Source organism: Protomyctophum parallelum (assembly GCF_964188405.1).
Source record: "Protomyctophum parallelum genome assembly, chromosome: 13".
Lineage (NCBI taxonomy): Eukaryota > Metazoa > Chordata > Actinopteri > Myctophiformes > Myctophidae > Protomyctophum > Protomyctophum parallelum.
This window is the reverse complement of record NC_139708.1, coordinates 14,556,934-14,581,182: the sequence shown is the minus strand read 5'-3', so window position 1 is coordinate 14,581,182 and position 24,249 is coordinate 14,556,934. Positions and strand designations below refer to the sequence as shown.

The following is a 24,249-nucleotide window of genomic DNA, read 5'->3' as shown; positions in this document are numbered from 1 at the left end:
GAGGCGTCTCTTTAGAATTTCAATTCTGAAAACATAGCATACTGTAAAAGGAGGCTGAACTCATAGTCAACAACAAACACTCATGTATCAAGTTGAAAATAAAAAGTTTGTTGGAGACAAAACACACAATGTAAATAAACATCACATATCATTATATGTGATTACTAGCCCTACTTTAGACACATGGTTCTTATATTAAGTTGGGAGTTTAGATTTCCCCCATTGTTTTTTCTTTTATGTTAAGCAGTATAAATAGGTTTAGCTGTGGAGTGATATGAGTATTTGATTCGGGTTGTTTATCCTGCTTTATCCACCACTACAGTGTTATGGTGTTTCATCAGGCCAACACTGCACTTTAAACAACCACAGAACCCAAGTTTGGCAGCCACATCGCTAGTCCAGTGGTCTAGAATCTAGACTAGAAAGTCAAACATCTAGACTCTATGGACCTCACGAGTTCTAATTCTACTGCTACTTTTCCAACAACCGCGGACTAATTTTTTTTCTTTTTTTATCCCACGATTTTGTAACCCATTTTTGACCCCTGTGTCAATTATCTAATCACATTAGATTCTAATGTGATCCTGGGCTCTACACACCCTCCGTCAACCTAGTCCCCATATATGGGGGACATGGGGAGAGCAACGGACTTGAACTCATGCTTCCTTCATGCCTGAGTGTCCAAGTTGCTCCTTTACACCTGACAGGGGGAGTTTCCCTGGTTGGAAGGAAGTAAGGAACACGTTATTCCAACCAGTTTCTTTCCCCTCCATCAGGCGCCCCGGCTGGCCAGGGGGAGGCAGTTAGAGTCCAGGATTACTGCATGTTTTTTGTGAGGGTACCTACTCTAGTCTAGGGGACACGGGGAGAACATGCAAACTCCACACTGGGGCCCCTTTTCCACCGGTTGGTTCCCAATAGGAACCGGTTCAGTTATTTTTGGTTTTTAGTCCATGAGCCAGAGCTCCAAAATTGAAACGTTAATTATGAATTGAGTAGGCAAAACCATACCTATATTAGATTGTTATCACCATGAAACTTCCCCAATTGAGTACTTACACGAAGACAATGATTTATTTATTGTATTACAAATTTTACATTTTAAAATATGCAAAAGAGGCATTATGTAGGAAAATATGCAAAATAATCGAAAATATGAAAAAGCTACTACTGTGGAAGGGTTACTTATCATGTATTAATTTACTTGTATTGATCCTATGAACAATTTAATATAGGGTATAGTTTGCCCACCAATTTTGGAGCTCTGGCTCAAAAAGAACTGAACCGGTACCCAACCGTAACCAACCGGTGGAAAAGGGGTCAGAAAGGCCCTTTCGCCAACCCCGCCTCGGGTATGGGCACTGATGACGCGGAGGAGGAAACATGCCGCCAGCACCCACAGCGTCCCCAGTGGGAATCGAACCCAGGACGCGGACTATACTTTCTTACTATTTCCTATGTCCAGCTTTGAGGGTCGATCTGTGCACTGCAAACACAAACATTGAAGACAAAAGTGTGTAAACACAAACATTGAAGACAAAAGTGAGGACTCAAATGGTTAGTGGAGATGATACATGTACATGACATATGATATGATGATGATAAGAGCGCCCCTCACTTCACATGGTTGTGATTTTTCCAACAACTGCAAGTAGTTTTTGTGAGGTTAGGGTTAGTGTGTTTTAACAGCTTGAGAACAATGTCGACGATGTCGCCCAAAATATAAATTATTATTATTTATTTATTTTTCAATTTTTCAAAAATAGCCTGGAGTATTCCTCTCTAATCTAACCTTAGCCCCTCAGTCCCTACTGATGGAACATATTGGGGCTACTCTAACCTATGATTGGACACATTTTGATGCCATTCACCTTTGCCAGCCAATGACGGTCAAGCATTTGCGGGTCGTGGGCGTTTCTTTTCGTCTTGTACAACGGAGAGGGGGCAGGCAGCAGCAGCAAATTAGCAATAGCAAAACGTGCGGCGGCAGGCAGACATTCAAGCAGACGACCATTTAGCAAGACGTTGACGGTACGTGCTAACATCTATATAATATCATGCATCGTTATCAGATTGTGACGACTGTAACCAGTGAGTGGCCGAGAAGAACGGTAAAATAATAGTATTAAAAGGCTTTCTTAATGTAGCGGCATATCGGGCAAAACGGACCCGCAGCAACTAGTCTTTGTTCATTGAACCAAAACCTAGCTAAGGCTAATGCTAGTTAATGGAGAGAAGATAATGGCTGCTTTCCTCCAACCTAGACCATTGTGAAACTCGCTGTTTTAATCCCTATTTTGCTCGTGTGTATTTGGGGTTGTTTGTCTGAGGTCAGTGTTGATAAACACAGACATTTAACCGGGTGGTGGTGTGTTCGCAAGATGCTATGAGGCTAAAGCTAGCACGGAGAGGATAATTTGGGGGGTGGGGACTAAAAAAGCTCCACCAGGCAGCAGCCACACATAGCGGGTTAGAATTAAAATGGCGTCTTGTCTGGACCGATCCTCTCCTCCTGGCGAGGCTGGTGTGGTTATCAGTGGCCTGTCTTACATTTACTCGTCCATTTTGTGATCTTCCATTTGATGCACAGAGTTAACAGATGGATGAAATGCAACACGTGAGGATTTGATTGTGTAAGACAAAGGAAGAGGTTAGGTAACCAGTGGCCTCAGCCAGTCTTCATCTCTAGTACCGTAGTACATTTAAGTCAAAGAGTAACACATGGAACGTGGATCCATTTGGTTCCCTTTGTCCACTCAGAGGTGGATACACTCAGAGGTGGATAAATTAACTGTCCTGCATACGTAAGACGAAGATGATGTTGGAATGTGAATGCACGATTCAACAAGTTCTACCTGTAACGGATCACTGCTTAGATTTATAATTTCAGCTCTTTCATTCTAAGACTTGCTAACATGATGTGTTTTGTTTTCATGTCATTCATTGGGGTTGTATTAGTATAACTTCTTAAACGTGGGTGTTTTGAATGTAACCGCTGCCCTGCAAGTGACGCCCACGATTATTTAGGCTGTGTGCCTGGCAACTAATTTAGCCCAATCAGGGGTGCATACTTAGTTTCGACTAGTAAGTACTGCACCCCACAATCATTCACATTTCTGCCAGTGATGGCACTTAATTTAACCTAAACAGAAAACTAATCTGTAAAGGAGTTAATTTGGTTACAGTATCATAAATCTCTTGCTGTGTAGGCCACATTCGTACATATATTTGGGTTGGCGTAACTGAGACTGAGTGGCTAGAGTGCCACCTGGAAATCACAAGGCAGCCTGTATGAATTCATAATCTGCACTACGCAGCGTGTAGTGAGCTTGTAGGTTTTGGTCAATGTTTGCCCCCATAATATGGAAGATGCTAGGGTTCATGTGGTTTCTCCCTGTTCATCATAGCTATAAGCAGAACCCTTTCCATCCCTGGCATTCATGTTGAACCATAGGTCAGGCTCTCCTCAAAACTGAAACATAATTTTAAATTACTTAATCTCGTGTCTTTTCTCTCCTCAAAACTGAAACATAATTTTAAATTACTTAATCTCGTGTCTTTTCTCCAAAAGGGGCCAAAGTTGCTGTCCTCTGCTGCTGTGAAGACCTTTAGCACTGCCATTCACTGACTGGACTGAAGAGGAGTCTACTCTCTGCTGACCAACTATGGTAATTTAGTATGGCCAGACATCAACCCATGGATGCATGGCATGCCAATACCTTTGTTCTAATGGGGTCTCTTCTGTCTGAGGGGTTGCTCCCAACACCCTCTCCTAGCTGGATAGTTTTTTTTTCCAGTAGAAGTCTGACAGGAAACGGGGAGTGATTCTGCTAATAAAAAATTAAATTGACCATTTACGGAAAAACATAAGCAGTTGAAGTACGGAGATGGAAGGTTTCTGCCCGACCGCAACAATGCATGTTAAATAAATCTTCTTACTGAAGAGCTGTCCTCTTTTCTGTTCACAGCCTCCTCCAATGCGGCACCGCGGGATTCGCATCTTCATGAATGACGATCGTCACGTCATGGCCAAACACCAGGCCATCTACCCCACACAGGAGGAGCTGGAGAGTGTCCAGAACATGGTGTCTCACACAGAGCGCGCCCTCAAGGCCGTGTCCGACTGGTTGGATGAACAGGAGAAGGGTACTACTACTGTTACCATCAAGACGGAACCGGATGCCACAGAGACTGAGAAAGAGAGGTGAAGGAACATGGAATGTCAGACAGTAGACAAACTAGACATAACTGTCACGTGAATCCTGGTTTATAGTTTGGTAATGATTTCGGTGTCACAGAAATGGCCCATATACAAGCTTATTGATCAGCTATTTTGGTGCGCAACACCATGACATACACCAGGGTTCCCCAATAGGCAGCCCGCGGGGCCATTTGCCCTGGAAGAATTTCAAAAGATTTTTTTTGAGGGGTCCCAGATATAAATGGCATTACATGGGGTCCGTAGCCTATGCATGTCAAACTGTCAAATGGGGTCGACTCGCACGTGCAGACTCGGCCCCAGCTTGGTACGCTAGTCAAAATATGGCCCTTGAGGAAAATTAATTGGGGAACCCTGACATACACCCAAGTATAAATAAGCATAGCTAGCGGAGGGGTGCAGACGGCGGAAGCTCTGGAGAGAGCACATAATAGACTGTATACTGTGCAAGCCAGTTCTCCAGCATTCATGTTGATTATATTAGTAACATTGATGTATGTTTGTTAATGTGTGCACTAATATCCTGCATATAAGTGCTGCATTTTCAGGAATCAATACATTTTTGTGCAATTCCTGGCATTCAGGCCCTGATGGCATTCAATTATTAGACTAGCCCAGCCCTACTCTGCAGTGGATTGTTTTTTGTTAACACATTTTTGCCTGCTTATTCATTTATATTTAAATATTTAACTCAGTGTGAAGTGAGTGGTGCAACTCCGTGTGTGGGTCCCTGGGAGGTTCCAGACCCCCAGCGGGCTGGACCGATTCCGGCAAGCTGCCCCGAAACGGCTGAGAAATGAAAGTGTTACCGTGTGGGGGTCCCTCTACTGTACTGTACTGGCACACCCGAATTCATCATATATACTGTGTGTATATATATATACAGTTAATATGTTTGTGTGTGTTAGGTTTCACAGGTGGTGAAAAACAACCATGCTGTTTTCGTGCTCATACCCACCCAGCCAGGCACCCACACAGCTCCGTAAGGGAGTGGTTGCACCACTCAAAATAATTAAAATGTGTTCTAACTAATCTCTCCTTCCCTCCCTCTGGTGTCTTCTCTCAGTGACCCCAAGGAGCTGGCAACCCGCTCTCTGCGTGGGGTGATGAGGGTGGGCCTAGTGGCCAAGGGCCTCCTGTTGAAGGGAGATTTAGATCTGGAGCTGGTGTTGCTCTGTAAGGACAAGCCCACCATCACCCTGCTGAAGAAAGTGTCAGAAAACCTGGCAGTGCAGCTCCAGGTGAGAGGAGGTTGCATAAGGGCAATCCCTTTTTTTCCCCCCTTTTTTCTCAAAGGGCACCCAGTTTGATATAGATTAGGCCACAGGTCCTCATTTGATAAAATGTCTGTCTCTGGGAGCCCAGTCTACACTACAGTGTAATGTGTTGAGTTGAAGGAGAGCCCTAGTTAAAAAAAACAAGGTAACTAGTCATAGATGAGTACAAAGTAGTGCCTAGAGGAAACTTAGATACCAGGAAAACAATGAGCGGTATGGGTGTAATTGCCGTATAGGTGAGCATCAGCAGTTTGTAGTTGCGCGTAGAAACTATGCTGTTGAATGGGGAGGTGCTACAGCATTCTAGATCATTGGCTTAAGTGAGCATGCCCGGAAGTCAATAAGTTAGGAGTTTTCACTGGTCCAGTCAGTGGTTTGCGAGATTAGCTCCAGACACACAAACCGTCCAAGCCTCATGGATGGTTAAAGGCTCATACATACTCCAGTTTTTGGTGATAGCTTATCACCACAGTGTAGTTTTTAAAGGGTTGGAAAACTACACCATTACGTCAGTCGTGGTGATGATCAGCTATCACCGCGGACACAGACCCATCTCTCTGTTTTTACTATCAGACAAGTCTTTTCACTCTGGAGCTATCACCCCGTTCACTGATTGGTCTAGAAGTTGGGTGGGCGGTCCCCTTTGATTTATGTAAACCACAGGGAGGTGGGGTCACCGCAAGTATGATGGCCTCAACTCTTATCACCATTTTAGGTGATAAGCTATCACCTAAAACGGTGATAACCTATCACCAAAAACTGGAGTATGTATGAGCCTTTAGAGAGCCACTCTGTTCGATGAAATGTACAATGGAGAGGGAAAAAAAGATGTGCAGGTTCTATGCAATGGAAAAACACCATTAGTCCCCAACTGATCTGCACAACACAAATCACACAATAAGCCTTCATTTTCTCCTTCCTCTGTCATAGACGATTTCGGAGGACACATACGTGGTGACCCAGCACATCCGCGAAGCCACGATTGTCATCAAGACCACGAAGGAGCCTCCACTCACCCTCACTATTCACATGACGTCGCCGCTGGTCCGCGAGGATGTGGAGAAGGCGGCCGCAGGAGGTAAGATGCCACGCAAGGGCTCCACGTCTTCCCCATGCAGCGGAGCCCATGCTGAGCAGAGAAGCCAAGCAGGCAGCCTAGAGAGATATTGTTTATTGGGCTGTCAATGGAGCTAGGGGATACGAGCCAGCTGTCATATAATGAACCTGTGCTATGTTTATAGCTCTCTAGACATTTCTCATAGTTCCATGTAATGTGATTGTACATTTTTTGATGGCCCAATATACAGTATAGGACAGCTAGTCTTAACTGACCACCATCGGACATGGCTTTCTCTCCCCCTTTTTATGGTCAAAGAACCGACTATATGAAGGCTTACTGAGAATTTAACACAAAAAAACCAGAGACCACTTTGTTTGCATGTGTTTTTTATCTTGATGAACGGTTTGCATTGCAGCAAAAATGACTAGCAAAAACAAAAGGAGTGATGAGAACGTCTTTGGTCGCTAGACCCAACCATTGGCTGCACAGTGTCTGGCATTCCTCAGTAGGGAAGGGGCGAGGGGTTAGAGATGGTGCTCAGGGACCCCTTTGACTCTGCATGGCTGAATGTCATGTTCGCCCAGTCACAGTCAAATACCTACCCTAATTGTTCACTGGGCTAGACGAGCTTAAGGTACTGTAAACACTTGAAACCGGCTGCTCTTTTGGAGCTCGAGATAATGGTCGCTTTACTTGTGGTTGCATTCTTTTGATGCCTGCAACAAGAAGATGGGGTTAAGCACTTTCATCCTGGTGTCCCTATTTTGGGCATGTCATCATAGTTGGGGGGGGGGGGGGGGGGGGGGGGGGACTGCAAAAATGGCAGACGTGAGCTTGCACATTGGCTATTTTTGCGATTCATCACATGACGAAGTATAATGGCGCTTAAATTGTTAAACCATTTTTAAACCTTATATACTTTGTTGACTGTCCCCCAGGGGTCTATCCATGGCCCACTATTTTTCCCTCTACACAAACATCTTTTCACAAATTAGCTGATCTACAAGCTCACAACGCATCGCAGTGTGGCGCTTTGTGAGCTTGTGGCTCAGCTATGGTCAGATAGTTCACCTATTATGACATGCCCAGAATAAGGATGCTAAGGTTCATGTAGTTAATCAGTTGACCAGGTGTCTTCCCCTTGAATTCATCTGTAACCCCATGCCAGCAGCCATGCCCCAAGCTTTTGGGTCTTCTATTAAAAGCCATCAGTTTTGCTGCAGTGTGGACCTGTTTGAATATCCGATTTTTTTGTGCATCTGATAACTGCTGCCTGTGGTTCCAATTCTGATTCTCTCTGTCAAGCCTTCTAGTTTGTCAATTTTAGGGACGCTGGACCTTTGACCAACTGGACGCTCTCTGTCTCGGAAGGGGCTAAGTGCAGTGTACCCAGTACAGGGGCGAAGGGGAGGGGTTCTGCCTCCCGTTAAAAAAAAAGAAATGCACCTCAGAACTTTAACCACTGGAACTGAGGCTTACATTATTGAGTTAACATGGAGATGCAACCTCCCTTTCTGACAGTTTGCTTAACGCCCCCATACATACATTGTTTTCCAGGTACCACACACAAACCCACATCACATAGTGTAACTTGTTACTCCCAAGTAGTCTTTCTTTTAGTTGTGGGACCATTCTAAAAAGCCATTAACAGTGGGGGGAGGTTGCAAGATGTTTGGTTTGTTCTCCAACGGTAGGGGTCCCCCTCCTCTCCCCCCTATTCCTGCCTGTGGTTTGGGAAGGCTGCCTGTGTTCCCCCCTGGCCGGTCTGACAGAACCCCCCTTGGTCAAACTGTACCTTGTCTTCTTATTCCACCCGCCAATAGAAACGCTTTCAGTCAACGATCCTCCGGATGTTCTGGACAGGCAGAAATGCCTAACTGCCTTGGCATCTCTCCGCCACGCCAAGTGGTTCCAGGTTTGCATCTTGTCTTTATTTGTCTCTAAGAAAACAAACAAAACACAAAAGTAGTTTTGAGTTGGTTTTTTAAACTTCTTTTTTTCCATGTATGCTGTTTTTGTCTTTTATTGGGCCGTTTATTGGGCTGTTTTTTTCCTCTTTTCTTCTTTTTTTTCTAAGTGTAACACTTAATGATACATACGAGAGTTTCTGAGGAAACCGTTGTCATTACATTTTTGTTGCTTTGCTGACTTAACCAGGTTCTATTGTAGTACCAATAGTCCATTGCTGCCTTTAGTCCCCATGCTTCAACAATCTCCCAGGCAATCATTTACATTAACCACTGCTGAATTGAAATTAACAAAGCATACAAGTTGCTTGAGTGATCTATATATGCAGGTGCAATATTTCTATAATATGGTGTGAGTTAGTCTTGTTATATTATTTCGTATTGGATACAAGCTTGTAGAGCACCTGCTTTACCATCAAAGAGGATGATTATTAGTTTAATTTGCTAGAAAAGGCTGTGGATAACTATTCACACTACTGTGTCATCTTTGGCCTTTTCCACTTTTATGCTTGATTTATTCTGTCGCACGACTCGATGCGCACCAACAATAGTTGCTTGTAGATCAGCTATTTTTGGCTCACAGCACGTCCTATGACGAGTATAAATCAGATTTTCTGGTCAGCTGTCCATCACCTGCCACTTGTTCTTGTATAGTTTGTGGCCTCGATTATTCCCATGCTCTGTGGATATGTCTCGGTTTTCTTTGTGCCGCAATTGGAACAGGAATATTGCACCTCGTTTCCTATATTTGAGAGTCGCACGTATTTTCTCCCCCAAACATGACCCACTGAAGTATCACTGACATCACTTGTAGTAGTGAGTAGGTTTTGTTCATAATATGCTATACAGCCTCATTCCTCAACTACTTCATTAGTACAGTTTACCCACACAAACCAAATCTGCCATGCCCACAATAACTGTTACTTTCATCAATCCAGCTCTCTACTTTTAACAGCCATGAATGTCTTTGTACAGTTCACATACAGACCTTCTCTAATGTGTGCTATTACAGAGCCCTTGTTGATTTCTTCCATAATGACAAAAGTTAAATCCTTGTAGTCCGTGTGGCTTTGTTGTTGTTTTTTTGTTTGTTTTTGTTTTACTTGTCAGTTTGAATGTGTATCGTTATGCTCGTCTGCTTTTCCTTCCTGACGTCGTCCTATTAAGACTAAGGTCCTCCCTCCCTCTTGTGTCCACAGGCCAGGGCCAACGGGCTGCGCTCCTGCGTCATCGTCATCCGTATCTTGCGGGACCTGTGCGCCCGTGTCCCCACATGGGCTCCTCTCCGCGGCTGGGTGAGTCTCGCCTTTGGCATCCTCGCAAGTAAATTCTTGCGGGTTTTTGCAGGCGAAACAGGCCAGGGTGGTGTGTTGTTGTTGTTGCAATCGGTACTATCCTGTTCCACAGCATCATGAGATCTTCCTCTTCCTTCCTACCTTGCAGCCGCTGGAGTTGCTGTGTGAGAAAGCTATCGGCACAGGGAACCGACCAATGGGCGCAGGGGAAGCCCTGCGGAGGGTTCTAGAATGTCTAGCTTCTGGGGTCCTCATGGCAGGTAGGCATCTAGGTTAACCAAACTAATTCATTTCATTGACTATGAAAGATTATTGATAATTGGATTAATAATCCACCAGTATCCCTATTTTGGGAATGTCATTATAGGTGAAACGTTTTAAAAATATTTAGTAGCATATAGTAACACATTTATTGGCGCCCTAAAGAAGGCAGCCTACAAATGACTCCTTTACCTCCAGATGGTTCTGGAATCTGTGATCCGTGTGAGAAGGACCTGACGGATGCCATCGGCCATTTGGATCGCCAGCAAAGAGAAGACATTACACAGAGCGCACAGGTGAGCTGCGGTCTGGCTGAAGAGTGAAGACGGATTTATTTAATTGAGGTCCAGTGTCATGCACTGAAAATTGCTAGTTCTCGTGCGCAAAATGATGGGCTGTCATGTATAAATCAGGCATGAGGTGTGCGCCTTGTTCTTCAACAGCGCATTGCATGTGAAATTGACCTTGTCTTGTCTCTTGTGTCCTCAGCATGCCTTACGGCTGTCTGCATTCGGACAGCTTCACAAAGTGCTGGGAATGGATCCACTCCCCTCCAAGATGCCCAGGAAGCCCCGGAGCGAGACCATTATCGATTACACAGGTAGAAACACCATATGGCCAGGAAGTATGATCGCAGGGTGTAGAGGGGACATTTTCTGGCAACCTCTCCTATCCACAAGGTGGAGTAGTCCACGAAAGCATTATGGTCATCCAGTCAAACACACAGACTACATAATATTTTGGGCCATGTGTTCACATTGAGTGACTGGATGATGAAATGTCCCTTTATGTGTCCAAACGACCATCTCTAGTATAGTATTCAATACTGCAATTTCATAGTATAGTATTCAATACTGCAATTTCTGTCCTCCAACATGGTATTATGTGACCAGCTTGTGTACTGGAGGTTTGTTTCTGTACATATGGTGTGTGTGTGTTCGTACGTACGTACATATAGTATAGTAGAGTGAAAACGTGGGAGAGAATGTGAGTCAAAATAAAATGACTGGTTCTACCTTCTCTCAGCCTTGACGGAAAGATAAGCTTATTGGCTTGTCACTTGTTTTGTTTGGTCTTCTTCCTTTTTTGTTTTACTTTTAGTTTTTGTAACCTTGTTTCATTTTGACAACTTTGGCTCTTCTGTTTTCATTCTGTTTACTGAGCACCGTCTAGACCTCGGTTCTTTGATTCTTCCATTTTTTTCTCCATTTATTTGTGGTTTTTTTGGCGTTGAATAAACTACAGACTGCTATGTAATAAAATATACCTATGTCTGGTTGTTTCAGTGCAAATCCCGCCTAGTACGACCTACGCTCCACCAATGAAGAGACCAATTGAGGAAGAGGATGGAATGGATGACAAGAGTCCAAACAAGAAGAAGAAAAAGCTGCAGAAGAAGTGTAAGTGTTTTTCATTTTGAAGGACTCCTAGTTTCATTATGCAGATTAGGCCACAGACCTCATAGTATATATATTTTTTTAAATCTTCACCAATCTATACTGTAAAATCCTCAATGTTATTTGAACTCTGACAGTTACAGAACTGTAAGGGTCCATTTGGTTCCTAACTATCGGCCATTTAGCCAGGGACCCTATAGAACGCCCTCAAGGACCGTTGACAACCAGTGACCTAGACTGGCAGTAGAAAGCCCTCCCTCCTCCAGTGAGGACACTGCAGAGTCACTCTCCACCTTCCGCCCTAGTCTGAAAACCCACTAACCAGGTTTCAGTTCAGTCTCCCTCTACGCTCGCTGGTATTTCCTATCATTGCCTCTACACTTGAAATTCTTCAACTATCTTTGATAGGTATGGTAGGTATGCCGCTTACTTGTTATGAAACTTGTCTGAAAGTGTAAATGGACCACTAAAGGTTTTGCTGTTCATGGCCTGTGTGAATAAAATTACTTTAGAATGTAGGCCCTAACCCTCAAACACCACATGCTGTATAGTAATAATTAGTGCATTGCAAAAACCTTGATGAATGGAACTGTATTTTATGCGGATAGTACCAGTGTAAATAAGTGCTACTTTAAGTAACTGTTTCTGTTTGAATCCATTGGTTGTAATGTAGATCTGTATGAATCTATAGCAACTTCACTCAGCCAGCAGGCAACTATGCAGAGCTCATAAGAAGACACAAAGAGCCAGACAGCAAGTTATTTGATTTAATCGTATCAAGGGCATACTGTAATACACAGCTTCGCAACGTTGGGTCTGGGAACCACCAGGAGTACAAATGCATCCATTTAAACAATGGGTCAATTTGTACCCTGGGATGTTCCTAGCGGTTAATTTCACTGACGTGTACACAATATCTTTTAAAGTTGTTTTTTTTTCTCCCATAGTCGAAAATGTATTAATCAATTTATTTATAGAAAGTAACACCCAGACAATAGCCAAAACCGAGCACATTTTGATCTATAGTACTCACTCAGAGTTCAACAAATTTACAGTACTGTAGACTGGGTTTCCAGAGATCAAATGGGTGTCTGTGGCATGTCAAACTGGGGGCCCTTGAAATGAAAGACTGAAAATCACTGCTGGCTGTCTTGCCTAAAATGTTGTGGGGTCTTACCATTCATTCGTGCCAACTAGGAACCGGGAAGTATTGTATTTACTTTAAAACGTCTACTTCCCACTTCAGTGTGTTAAAAGTGGTTTGAGGATTCTGCAAGAATCTGTGATGCCTCTTTTGCGTAAACAAATGTTTTGTTTAAACATTCATTTCAATTTCATTTCAAAGGGCTTTATTGGCATGAGAAAACATAAGTTTACATTGCCAAAGCAGGAAGAACAATACAGCAATACAATCAAAACAAAAATGATGTACATTTGGAAGTCAGAATCTTCAATGGATCAATTTCTATGTACCAAGATCACTCTATGCAGGTATAGTGCAGGAATATACACAATGATTAGTCTTTAGGGTGGTTGTGTTCCATTTGATATCCTCCTATCACAGTCATTGGTCATGTCTTCCAAATCTCAGTGTGTGGTTGTAATCTGTGGGAAGTATGTGTCTCTGATGTCTTGGTACAATGGACAGATGGTTAGGAAGTGTAGCTCGGTTTCCACTTCATTTTGTGTGCAGTGGGTGCATAGTCTGTCTTCTCTCGGGATACAGGTCTGCATATGACAGCCTTTCTCGATCGCGATACTGTGCTCACACTCATTTCACCTTTTGTCTCTCCCTCCCCAGCCCCAGAGGAGAAATCTGAGCCTCCCCAGGCCATGAACGCCCTGATGAGGCTGAACCAGCTGAAGCCAGGCCTCCAGTACAAGCTTGTCTCTCAAACAGGGCCCGTCCATGTCCCGGTCTTCACCATGGCCGTAGAGGTGGACGGCAAGGCCTTCGAAGCCAACGGCCCATCCAAACGCACTGCCAAGCTCCATGTAGCTGTCAAGGTGAGCACCAAGACTGCTTTAAAGGAGAATTCCATGCTAGAAGGCTTTCTTACAAAGAGGTCCAGGTGTTTTTTTTGTGCAAAAACTCCTTATTGGCTATTTCCCCTACCATAAGCCCTCAATGAATTGCATTGAATTGAATGGGGCTATGGGGTGTTGTGCTAATTCGCTTATTTCCATCAAAATAAGTAGTAAAGTGTGCCGTTTGGGATATTATTTACATTATGAAGAGAGAATATATACAAAAAGCAATGGAAATAAGCGAATTAGCACAACACCCCATAGCCCCATTCAATTCCAATTCATTTAGGGCTTATGGTAGGGGAAATGGCCACTAAGGAGGTTTTGCACAAAATAACACCTGGACCTCTTTGGTGGGGATGTAACGACTACAAATAAAGGTAAGAAAGCCTTCTAGCATGGAATTCTCCTTTAAGGCTGATTTGTAATACATTTTACGGCAGTATCTACAAACCTACTGTGAGCTTGTAGATCGGCTACTAAAATGCGAGTGTTTCCATACCACAGGGTTCTAAAAGGACGTTTAAGTAAATCTGGGTTGAAAAGCATGTCAAGCATGGTATTTTATAAAAGTCCAGGGGGAGTTGCCCCTGAGATTGTAATTAAATTTAAGATATAACCCGAATGGGCTAATGAATGTAAAACTAGTTCAGCAACAAATTTCTACCCCTTTTCACTGTAACACAGCCATGCTGGAGTCAGAACCTTTGAGTATTGGGATCTGGCTTTAGAGTCTGCTGTGTTGCTGACTGTGTACCTTTCTCCTCACCCTAACCTGCTAATTGTCTGCATGGACACCCTTCAGGTCCTTCAGGACATGGGTCTTCCCACAGGGGTGGAGCTCAAGACCGCTGAGCCTGTCAAAGCGGAGGAGCCAACAGCAGTTACTCCCACTGTCGACATACCAAAGCTTGTTGTCAAACAAGAACCCGACACTGCCACCACAGGCCAAGCCACTACAGAGAGCACTGATGCTTCTGCAGAGGTACAACACATTGCACACACACATTACAACAAAAACAAATTTCCCTTACAGTATCTACACAGTCAATAAATTCCGATTTAGATTTAATTAGTAAAAAAAAGCACATTTCCTGTATATCATCATGAATAACGTTCATGCAGAGCGCTCGCCAGCAGGGGCCAATTCTGACCAAGCACGGGAAGAATCCGGTGATGGAGCTGAACGAGAAGCGGCGCGGCCTCAAGTACGAGCTCATCTCGGAGACGGGCGGCAGCCATGACAAGCGCTTTGTGATGGAGGTGGAGATCGATGGGATGAAGTTCCAGGGCACCGGCTCCAATAAGAAGGTGGCCAAGGCCTACGCTGCCCTGGCCGCTCTGGAGAGGCTGTTCCCAGAGGGCTCTGTAACAGAGGCCTCTAAGAAGAAGAAGGGACCACCCATGGTAGGCCAAAGAGCACTGATCCTAATTATGCTACTGCCAGTATATGGATACATGTTTTTGTGCATGATTTGATGTCAGGGGTTAACCGGTTAGCCGACCGTTAAGAAACATCCGGATATTTTTATCAGCTTTAACGGTTAATTTGCATAATAATAAATGCGTGTTCTGATCTTAAATCCCTTTATTTTAGATCGTTTTTAGTAATAGTACAACATAAACATTACAGAGACTGTAGTTGTCACTGTACAATACTTTAAAACAGTTGTCATGTTGCACACATGCCTAAAATTGCTATTTGCGCCGCCCAGCTTGTCGCACTCCAGGCTGCATGAACAGCGCTCGGGCTCTGTTTTCTGCCCCCTCAATGTCCCCGTTCTCTGTTGTACTTCAATGGCTAGTTGGCTACAAGTTACAACGGTAGCTTTGCGGTAGTCAAAATGTAAGCGAGTGACAGCGAGACGAGATGAACACATGTCGACCGTATCAATGCAGAGACCTACATTATTAAATCCATTATTGGCCATTTGGCCTGGAGGGAGAACGTTTACAGCCGCCGCTGCCCTCCTATCCGTCTCCACACTGGCACGGCTTACGGCTATCAAAAGTTAGCCATGTGCTATCGATGTTTGAGGGTTTTCTCGTCAGCGAAAAGTCAACAAACGGAACACGGTGACATGCATGCTGATCTTCCTTAATAATAAAAAAAAGGCTTAGCCCATGCGTCCAGTGGCTTTATAGGTATAGGTTGCTCGGATCTGGACTGGATTTATTTATGTTTTGTTGTACTAGAACCGGCGGACCTCTGTACTGTAGACGCGCAGATGCATGCATCATGCAGATGCAATGCGTTGTTTATTGATAATTAAGCCAGAAGCCTACAACAATTTATATTGTTAAATGTTGCTTTTTTGTTTGTCTTTTATAAAAGGAGCATAAATAAATGTATGCCATTCGTCTACCAACTTTAATTATGTAGCCTATACATGCATATTACATTTGGGGTAGCCTATTAAAAAAAGAAAAAAATCAACCACTATCCGGTAATGAACCGGTTAATCCTAACGGGTAACCGGTTGGGAAACTATCCGTTACTGACATCCCTAATTCCACAGCTTTCTGTGGAAATACAAAATCTGGGGGCAATATCAAAAGTTGCATGTAAACGCAAGCAAGGAGGCCATCACAGACAGACATTTTACAAATCGGCCACCTCAGGAATGTGCTGAACTTGAGAGCCAATAAAATTCTCTGGGAGCTTATCATATAATGCTCCTGTGATCACACCAGAAGGCGTTCTCTCCCAAAGCGAGTCACCTCGTTCGTATTATTAAAGAACCGGGGTTACGTTTGTAACCTATAGTTTTTTTATTATTAAAGAACCGAACACAGCAGAAACGTTACATCTTGTTCTTAGTTGAACATGCCATGTTGACAAATATTTCTCTTTTTAGCATGTCCCAGGCTTTGGCATGATGGGAGGCCCAATGGGCGGCGATTCGGCCAACCACCGGGGTCGAGGGAGAGGAAGAGGAGGCCGTGGTCGGGGCCGGGGCTTCAATAACGGTGGAGGCTATGGAGGAGGAGGTAATGAAACCAAAAAGACAAAACTCTTAGCACTTTTACCTCAATAAAAATAATTGTGCTTGTGCGGCACTGGAATTTAGTCACACGTTTGTCTAATTACTACATTAATTATGTGTGATCCAATTAGGTGGCTTCGGGACCTACGGTTACGGGAACAATGCCAACTCTGGATACAGTAAGTATTGGGTTATTTAAATATTTCTCCAATGTTTGGAAGTACTCACTTCTTTCTGCGTTGCAGTAAGAATCTTAATGGCTTGATGTACTTTGTTGCACGCTGTTTCTCTCACCAAAAAGAACCAATCCACAAACTCAAACCATGCTGAGATGAGTTGTGAGATTGTAGATGAGCAATTTTCGGTGCACAGCACCAGCGTGCAGCTCAGTATAAATGTGGCTTCGGAAGATAGTGGACTACAAGAAAAATAAAACACTATACTAATTTTGTTTTAGTATAGTCTGACTGCTCAAGACGCAGGATCACAATGGGCAACGTTTAGAAACAATGTGATGTGTATTGGGTTGTTCGCTTTTGAGTGATTTTTACATTTCTCTGCTTTAAGCCACAGGAATGTGTTCTTTTGACATCCCCCTCTCTTATCAGAGAACCCCCTACACGCATACACACACTTTCCCTTCTAGCAGCCTATTCTGAGGACTGACCAGCATGAGCGTGACAGGAGCAGAGAAATCTAAACAACCCAACAAATTAATGAAAAGGAGAAAAAAAAGCTTGAATAATCTGACCAAAGGAATAATTTACAACTGCCGCCTTTTTTAATGGCAGATCAAATAAACTAAATCTAATTTAATTTTTCCCTTCTCTGCCCTGTCTCACTCTTTAGGTGACTTTGTCTCAGACTGCTATGGCTACCACGAGTTTGCGACATAGATTCCCTCCCCCTCCCAAATCTTTTAAAAGACAAAAAAAAAGAGAGAAAAAGAAAATCCAAACAAAGCTTGTAGAGAGGAAAACAAAACACAAAAAAACGGCTCACTAGTCTTCCCAGCGGCATCGGGAACTCTCTCCACCACAAGTTCACACGCTGGGAATCCAGTCGCATCAAGCCCTTCTGCCATGTCTTGCCAAAACCCACGTCTTGTCTTGCCCCTACACCTCGGAGAGACTTCATGCCCCAGAGAGCATGTAGCTGTAGTCGCCTTCCATTCTCTCACTGTGGACGTTATCGGACAACCCGGATCTGCCCAAACTACAGCCTTGGTTTATAATAGAAATTATCTTAAGTGTTGGACCATAACAGGGTTTGGTATTTGGGTTTGGTGTATTTTCTTCTTTTTTTTTTTTTTAATCACCTGGACGAAAAGGATGAATTGCCTTTTGGGGGTTGTATAACATACTGCCTATTGGATACTGCTACTTTCTACTGGGCTCTCTTCATACTTACTTAATATTCTGTGAATGGTTCTAATTTGATTGTGTTGATGCCTTTGTACCAATCACTTTCAATAATTGTTGAATTATGTCTTTTTTTATTTTGTTAGTTTGTTTTCCCCGTTTGAGAATGTCACATTGCAGTTTTTTGTCAACAGCACTGCTAACAGTCATTGCTACTGAATGCATGATGAATTTGAATACATGATATTCCTATTTTGGTGAGAGTGTTATATGCTGGCGAGTCACAGCATCTCCTGACTGTGACAGTACAATGCATAGGTTGACTGAGGCTGTGTTGGCACAGTTTGCACAAAAGACTGGCTGAAATTTGAGAACCTCTAGTATGGCTGTGAAGCTGTTTTTATATTTTGTTGCTTTTCTTTTTTTTTAATAAAATAAATGTGATGTCCCCATTCAATATTGTGGAACTATGTAGTCATTTAATACAACATTTCTGTGAAAATAGGCGATCTACAAACTCAGTGTGTCACTACGTGTTATGAGCTTGTAGGTCGGCTATGTATGGCGAATACATTGGGTTTGGAGGTGGAAAAGGAGGATGCCTACTGCCTAATATAGACTCAGAACTGGTCAATGAGTGTGTATATAACGTTTTTAATGTAATGTTGAGTGTCAGGTCGTGACTAGGTCGTTGTGCATACTCGTCAGTGCAAGAAGCTGTGTTCATGTCTGGCCTTTTGCATATCATTTTCACCCAACTATCAGATTATTACAACAATGGTGGCACGAACGGAGGAGGCGGTGGTTCTAACGCCCAGTCAGGAGGCCCGCAGGCCAACTCCGCACCCGCCGCAACGCAGAGCTCCTACGGCTCATACTACCAGAATGACAGCACCTTCTCCTCCACCACATCTGCCGTCTCCAAAACGCCAGCCAAGAAGACCCCCATGCTCCAAGGAGGTGGGAAGACCACATCCTTCCCTGGTCCTCCTGGGGTGAGCGGAGGCACCACAGGGGGCTACCAGGCTGGCGCTACCTCAGGCCAAAGCTCATACAACCAGTACGGCCAGGGCTTCGGGCAGGGCAAGAAGAACTTCAACCAGAATGCCAGTCAGGGCGGAGGGGGTGGTTATTCCTACAGCACTGCCTACCCTACCCAGGTGACTGGTGGCACTGGGAGCAGCGCAGACTACAGCTATGATGGTGAGAGCTAGCATGACACTAGTATTAAAACACTTCTGATGCCCAGGACGTGTCGTCCACACACGACTTATCAAATGAAACCGCAGGGTGCCATGGACATGTGGGCACGTCTTGAGGTATTTTTTATTGATCTAAAACAATCCATATTTTGGAAACGGCCGTTGCTAGGCAACGCCGTGCTCGCACCCTCCCGACCTGTATCACGTGTGCACACCCATCACTTCCTTGTTTATGGCAAGATTAATTAAATAAGGTTAGGAAGCGAAGACCGTACGGTGGGCTCCATGGAAGGAAAGAAACGCGCACAATTGACAGCAACTGCGCATGTTTCTTTCCTTCCAGGGAGCAACATGGAGTCCACCGTACTGTCTGCACTTCCTAACCTTATTTAATTAACCTTGGTTTACGGCCTGACAAAACACCCTATTTTCTCTGAATCTACGGCGCTGTCCATGGTGGTGTTCATAACAGTGTTCTAATTTCTGACTTCATCATGCATCTCAGTTACAATATTAACGCTTCTAAAGAGATCAGTCTTACTAGCGATTATCTATTAGTTTGATTAACTGTTTATATTTGGGTAAACACTTAACGTTTTAATAATATTGTGGTGTTCCCTCTTGTGTCCTTACATCACTGGTTCTCAACCTTGGTCTGGGGATCCCCAGGGGTCCTTGGACCAAATCCATCTTTCCCTGTAACTCTTGAATCGGTGGTTTGTACACACGGTTAAACAATGAGGATTTACGGTCATGCATATATATATATATATATATATCGGTGGTTCTCAAACTTTCATGTCAAGCACCTTTATTTGGCCGCCGACCCCATTCTTAAAATATTATTTTCCGTGGACCTCTAGAAGCAAAGATTTGAGTTAAAATGTTGGCTTAAGTGATTAAAATCTAAAATGGCGGATGCTTTTCTGGTCTTAATGGGTTAAAAAGGTTTATAATCACTGTTGCATTAAAACCGTTTTATGGAAAATGTGTCATCTCAACGCTCTGATTTGCTCGTAGGTTACAACACCCAGACAAATTACAACACACAGGGAGGCAGCAACAACAACCAGGCCTTTGGCACCAACCAAGCCCCGTACCACAACCCAGTGGGCTACGGCAGAGGAGACCCCAGCATGAACTACCAGTACAGATAGACGGTGTCCAACCCCATCCTGTGTTTGTGCAGCCTAGCATCCCGTGATACCACCACCACCACCATCAGCAGCATCAACTGCCCTTCCACATCCCCGGTCTCCAACCCTCCCCGAAATAAACAAACTGACCCATGGCTAGTTTACACTCCACGCTTCTCATGTGCTTCTTGGATTGGCTAATTGTCACTGGTGTGGGCACAAATTGGACATTTTCCTTTTTTTTTGTCCCTTTCTTTTTTTTTTAGATGTCGGAGCTGAATTGTGACTGAATAATGTGGTCTGTTCCAGTGGTCTGCTCGGTGTTGAATCTAGTCTAGTGTAAAGAAGAAATAATAATGTTTTTTTTAATATATCAAACCAATCACTGTCCTCATCACCACATAAGAAGGGTGATGCTGCAAACCATTGTTTCATATTATAGTTTCTTTATTGAAGGACAGGTGTATAGCTGTGGCTGACTTTTCCCCCTCATTCGACTACTGAGGAATGTTGTATTTCTTTCTGTTAAAGTACAATAAGCCTGAGAACTAGTTTTGCTCACTGATTGTTTTATTTTCTCTCTTGCTTGTAATTTTGACTTCTTTTGTAATATTTTTCTTTGCGTGATGTTGGTTATTTTTAAAAGTCCTTTTGGAGAGTACTGGAAAGACATGTTGTGATGTCAGGTCCACATTTTCTTCTCAATGTAGCTTCTGGGTTGGGTCGGATATTTTCTGTTAAACATTGTATAAGAAAGTGTGTTTGTATCAATTAAAGGATTTTTATTTTAAAGAACGATACTGGTGGCATTTTTTAAGAGTGTTCCACAAACATGAGAACAATTTGTGGTGAAAAGGAGCTCTGTTGATTTAATAGCTGGTAAGGTTTAGGCCTACATAATACATACCGGTATATCATTTGCTAAGTATGTCTGGTGTCACCCCAGTTATACCATACCATGTTTTCATTGCCCTTCCTGAAGTCCAATCAACAGGAAATCATTGATGAGGACATTCCTGCAGTGTGGTACATGCGTTTCTATATCCTATGGACTCAAAGCAGTGGTTCTCCAACCATTTAAAGTTACAAGCCTGACCTGGTAGATTCCATTTGATCACCCACCCCCTTAAAGGGATGGTTCAGATTTTTTAAAATTTAAGCTGTATGAAATAATTGCCATTAATATAGTGGTTGCAACTGTATTTATTGATTGCCCTGGGAGTTTCTTCCACCACTGTTTGTCCACCAGATGGAGTCATTGAGCTAGTATAAACTCTTCTCAAACCGATTTAAATGGACACTCCAGATTTTACAGTGTGGCTAGGGTTTTTACCCTTTTTGGTGAGTTGTCCGGACAACTTCTATGAAATGAACTCAGGAAATCATCATATAAAGAACTAAATAAATAAAGGGAAAAATGTAGCCTATCGAGTAATGGAAAAAAGGCGTGAATTTAAAACTAATGGTGACATAGTTCATCTATTGGACATTGAAGTAGGCTGACCACAGGTAGTGTAGCAAGCAACTCTGACAATAGTACAGTATTACTGCAGACAGCTACCATTTGGATAGATGCACCAACGCAAAGCCAAGTAGCCAGGTAGATTAGATGGGGGTAGCGTGCACCCGCAGTTTCATTAAAGAGGATATTTCCAGAGCATGAGTACTTGGAACAATTGTTGGCAAGAGAGACAAGTTTGGTGGAGTATGATCGGGAAATTGAAGGAGAATTGGAACTTGATCAACTGGATGAAGAAGTGAATAACTCACTGGAATACATGGATGCAATATGTGAGAGAAAGACGAGCGCATTCTGAGGAGAAATGACGAAGTCCACGGCCTCGGGAAATACAGTGACAAGACAACAGTCCGTCAAACTGCCTAAACTGACCATGGAGAAGTTCACTGGAGAATGGAGATGTGAGTCAATGGCAAAGCTTTTGGAAATTGGAGTCAATTTGAGACAGCAATAGACAAGTCTGATAAATTCACATATTTAAAGGTATATTCAGTGATTTCACTTAATTCAAATATCACTTATTTTTTTGTTTTGTTGTGATAATCCTCCCTACTATAGAGTGTGCTGACCATATAAGGAGTTCCTCCCTGTCCCCAGTTAACCCCTGGGGGTCAAAAAACCTTAGGTTTCGTTTTTGACTCTCTATCCTGATTGGATGAAAGGCTGGGTCCCACAGCCAAAAACGAAACCTAAGGTTTTTTGAGTGAAATCACTGAATATACCTTTAAAGTCATTCTTATCTTAAGTGGGATTGGCTTTATCAGACCAGAATTATGACAATGCCATTAAAATGCTTACCAGTCGTTTTGGGCGCAAAGATCTATATATAATTAACGCGTGACTGCGCACGTCTGTAGGAACCGATAGTTAGATCCGAAATTGAATTAGGCCTATACTGTAATGGGTGCCACGGAAAGTAGCCTACAGACAACTCACCCCACTATGTCAGAAAGTGAAGACAACTCCCCGGGGTGAGTTGTCTGGACTTTCGGGGTGAGATGTCTTCACTTTCCGGGGTGAGTTTTCTCAGCGAAAAGTTCAGACAACTCACCCCGCCGTCTCAGAAAGTGAAGACAACTCACCGGGGTGAGTTGTCCAGTACTCGTGGCTAGCTACTACTAGCTCTGTTTGGAACCTCAATATCTACGCTGCTACGCTGAGGTTCCGCAGAAAGCTACACAGGTCGAAATTGAGTCGAGCCCGTCAACAAACCGTGGATTAAACCCTTTTCGCAGTATCGTTTCCAAAAAGTAAAGGTATCAGAACCAAGATACAGTTGATAAACTTAGGGTAAGCACGTAACATTTTTATTAGGGTTGTCCTGATCGGATCGGGTGATCGGAAATCGGGGGCGATCACGTCATTTTCAAATGATTGGAATCGGATCGGTAGCAAAAAAGATCATGTGATCGGGACATCCCTAATTTTTATATAGGGGTGAAACACTTACAAAAGCAGTCAGATAACTCACGAATAGATTAACCAATATTTATTATAGAATCAGAATACAAGTGTGTATATAATATATTATCTTGGCGCTCTGCTCTGCACCATCAATAAACATAAAGAGCAGGGAGATAGATATACAATAACAACCCCCCATGGGGAACAGAAATAACAGAGCCCACCGGTGGCGCTGGGGTGGCGGTGGGAGCAAACAGTGCATAACAACAACCAGGAACCATATGGAGGAGGAAGGCATGCAGTCTAGGTGAGCTTAAATACACCGCGAAAAACAAAAGTAAAACAATTAGGGCTGTCAATCGATTAAAATATTTAATCTGATTAATCGCATGACTGTCCATAGTTAACTGTGATTAATCGCAAATTAATCGCATATTTTTTATCCGTTCTAAATATACCTTAAATCAGTGGTTTTCAAGATTTTTCATATCAAGGTCCATTATTTATTCTGCATTTGAGCCACGGACCACCATTTGATGACATTTAGCCTTCCAGACCCAAACTAAAGAACTGTATTGATGTTGGCCAATGGTACCATTACGAGAGATAACAGGCCATGTTGATCAAAATAACATGTTTTCTAAGTTTTCTAATTGTGTAGACTTAAATTAACTTAAGTAATGCAGCTGTTTAACAATTATTCAACTCTTCAGTGTAAAATTGCCATGCGTCTCTCAACCATTCTGTCAAACTTCACAGTGTGTTAATTGCGCGTTAAAAATAAATAAAAAAATAGTGCCGTTAAAAGGATTGTGAGTTAACTAGTTAATAGTGCGTTAACTTTGACAGCCCTAAAAACAATGTAATCAAATCACACTTTTTGGCCATGAACAGATATTTGCAGTTAAACTAGGCTACATAACAAAATATTATTACAGAATGTGTTATTTTGAGGGGAGTATTCCCAGCTTTGTGTGTGCGTGTGCACCCCATATTGATGATTTGATTGGCTGAGCATGGAATGTGAGGATAAAAAGTGAGGATAGAAAAGCGAGGACGCCAAAAGTGATTGCCCATAGTAATGTGATACATGTGTGTGTGTGTGTGTGTGTGTGTGTGTGTGTGTGTGTGTGTGT

At 43.1% G+C, this 24,249-nt stretch overlaps 1 protein-coding gene across 5 annotated transcripts; it reads left to right on the top strand.

Moving 5' to 3' along the window:
* The first annotated feature begins 1,934 nt into the window (after positions 1-1,934).
* Positions 1,935-20,308, top strand: LOC310869002 (interleukin enhancer-binding factor 3 homolog). Of its 5 annotated transcripts, none has more exons than XM_083779559.1 (18): positions 1,935-2,031; positions 3,572-3,668; positions 3,969-4,204; positions 5,286-5,460; positions 6,427-6,574; positions 8,380-8,471; positions 9,723-9,818; positions 9,967-10,078; positions 10,278-10,375; positions 10,569-10,680; positions 11,366-11,479; positions 13,278-13,483; positions 14,310-14,489; positions 14,630-14,911; positions 16,363-16,495; positions 16,623-16,670; positions 18,618-19,055; positions 20,075-20,308. In XM_083779559.1, the coding sequence occupies exons 2-18, from the start codon at positions 3,666-3,668 to the stop codon at positions 20,209-20,211; spliced, it is 2,610 nt and encodes an 869-aa protein (XP_083635685.1). In that variant the 5' UTR covers positions 1,935-2,031; positions 3,572-3,665; the 3' UTR covers positions 20,212-20,308. The 5 variants fall into 5 exon arrangements, with proteins under 5 accessions (XP_083635685.1, XP_083635684.1, XP_083635683.1 ...); XM_083779558.1 differs by having other exon boundaries at positions 10,245-10,375; positions 14,645-14,911; XM_083779557.1 differs by having other exon boundaries at positions 10,245-10,375; positions 14,642-14,911.
* Positions 20,309-24,249: the final 3,941 nt, after the last annotated feature.

What these genes read in the sequence shown, in the direction of transcription:
- LOC310869002 (XM_083779556.1), top strand. An exon ending in GGAGAAGGCGGCCGCAGGAG is followed by an intron (nt 6,575 to 8,379) that starts GTAAGATGCCAC and finishes ACCCGCCAATAG; the next exon opens with AAACGCTTTCAGTCAACGAT. An exon ending in GGGCTCCTCTCCGCGGCTGG is followed by an intron (nt 9,819 to 9,966) that starts GTGAGTCTCGCC and finishes CCTACCTTGCAG; the next exon opens with CCGCTGGAGTTGCTGTGTGA.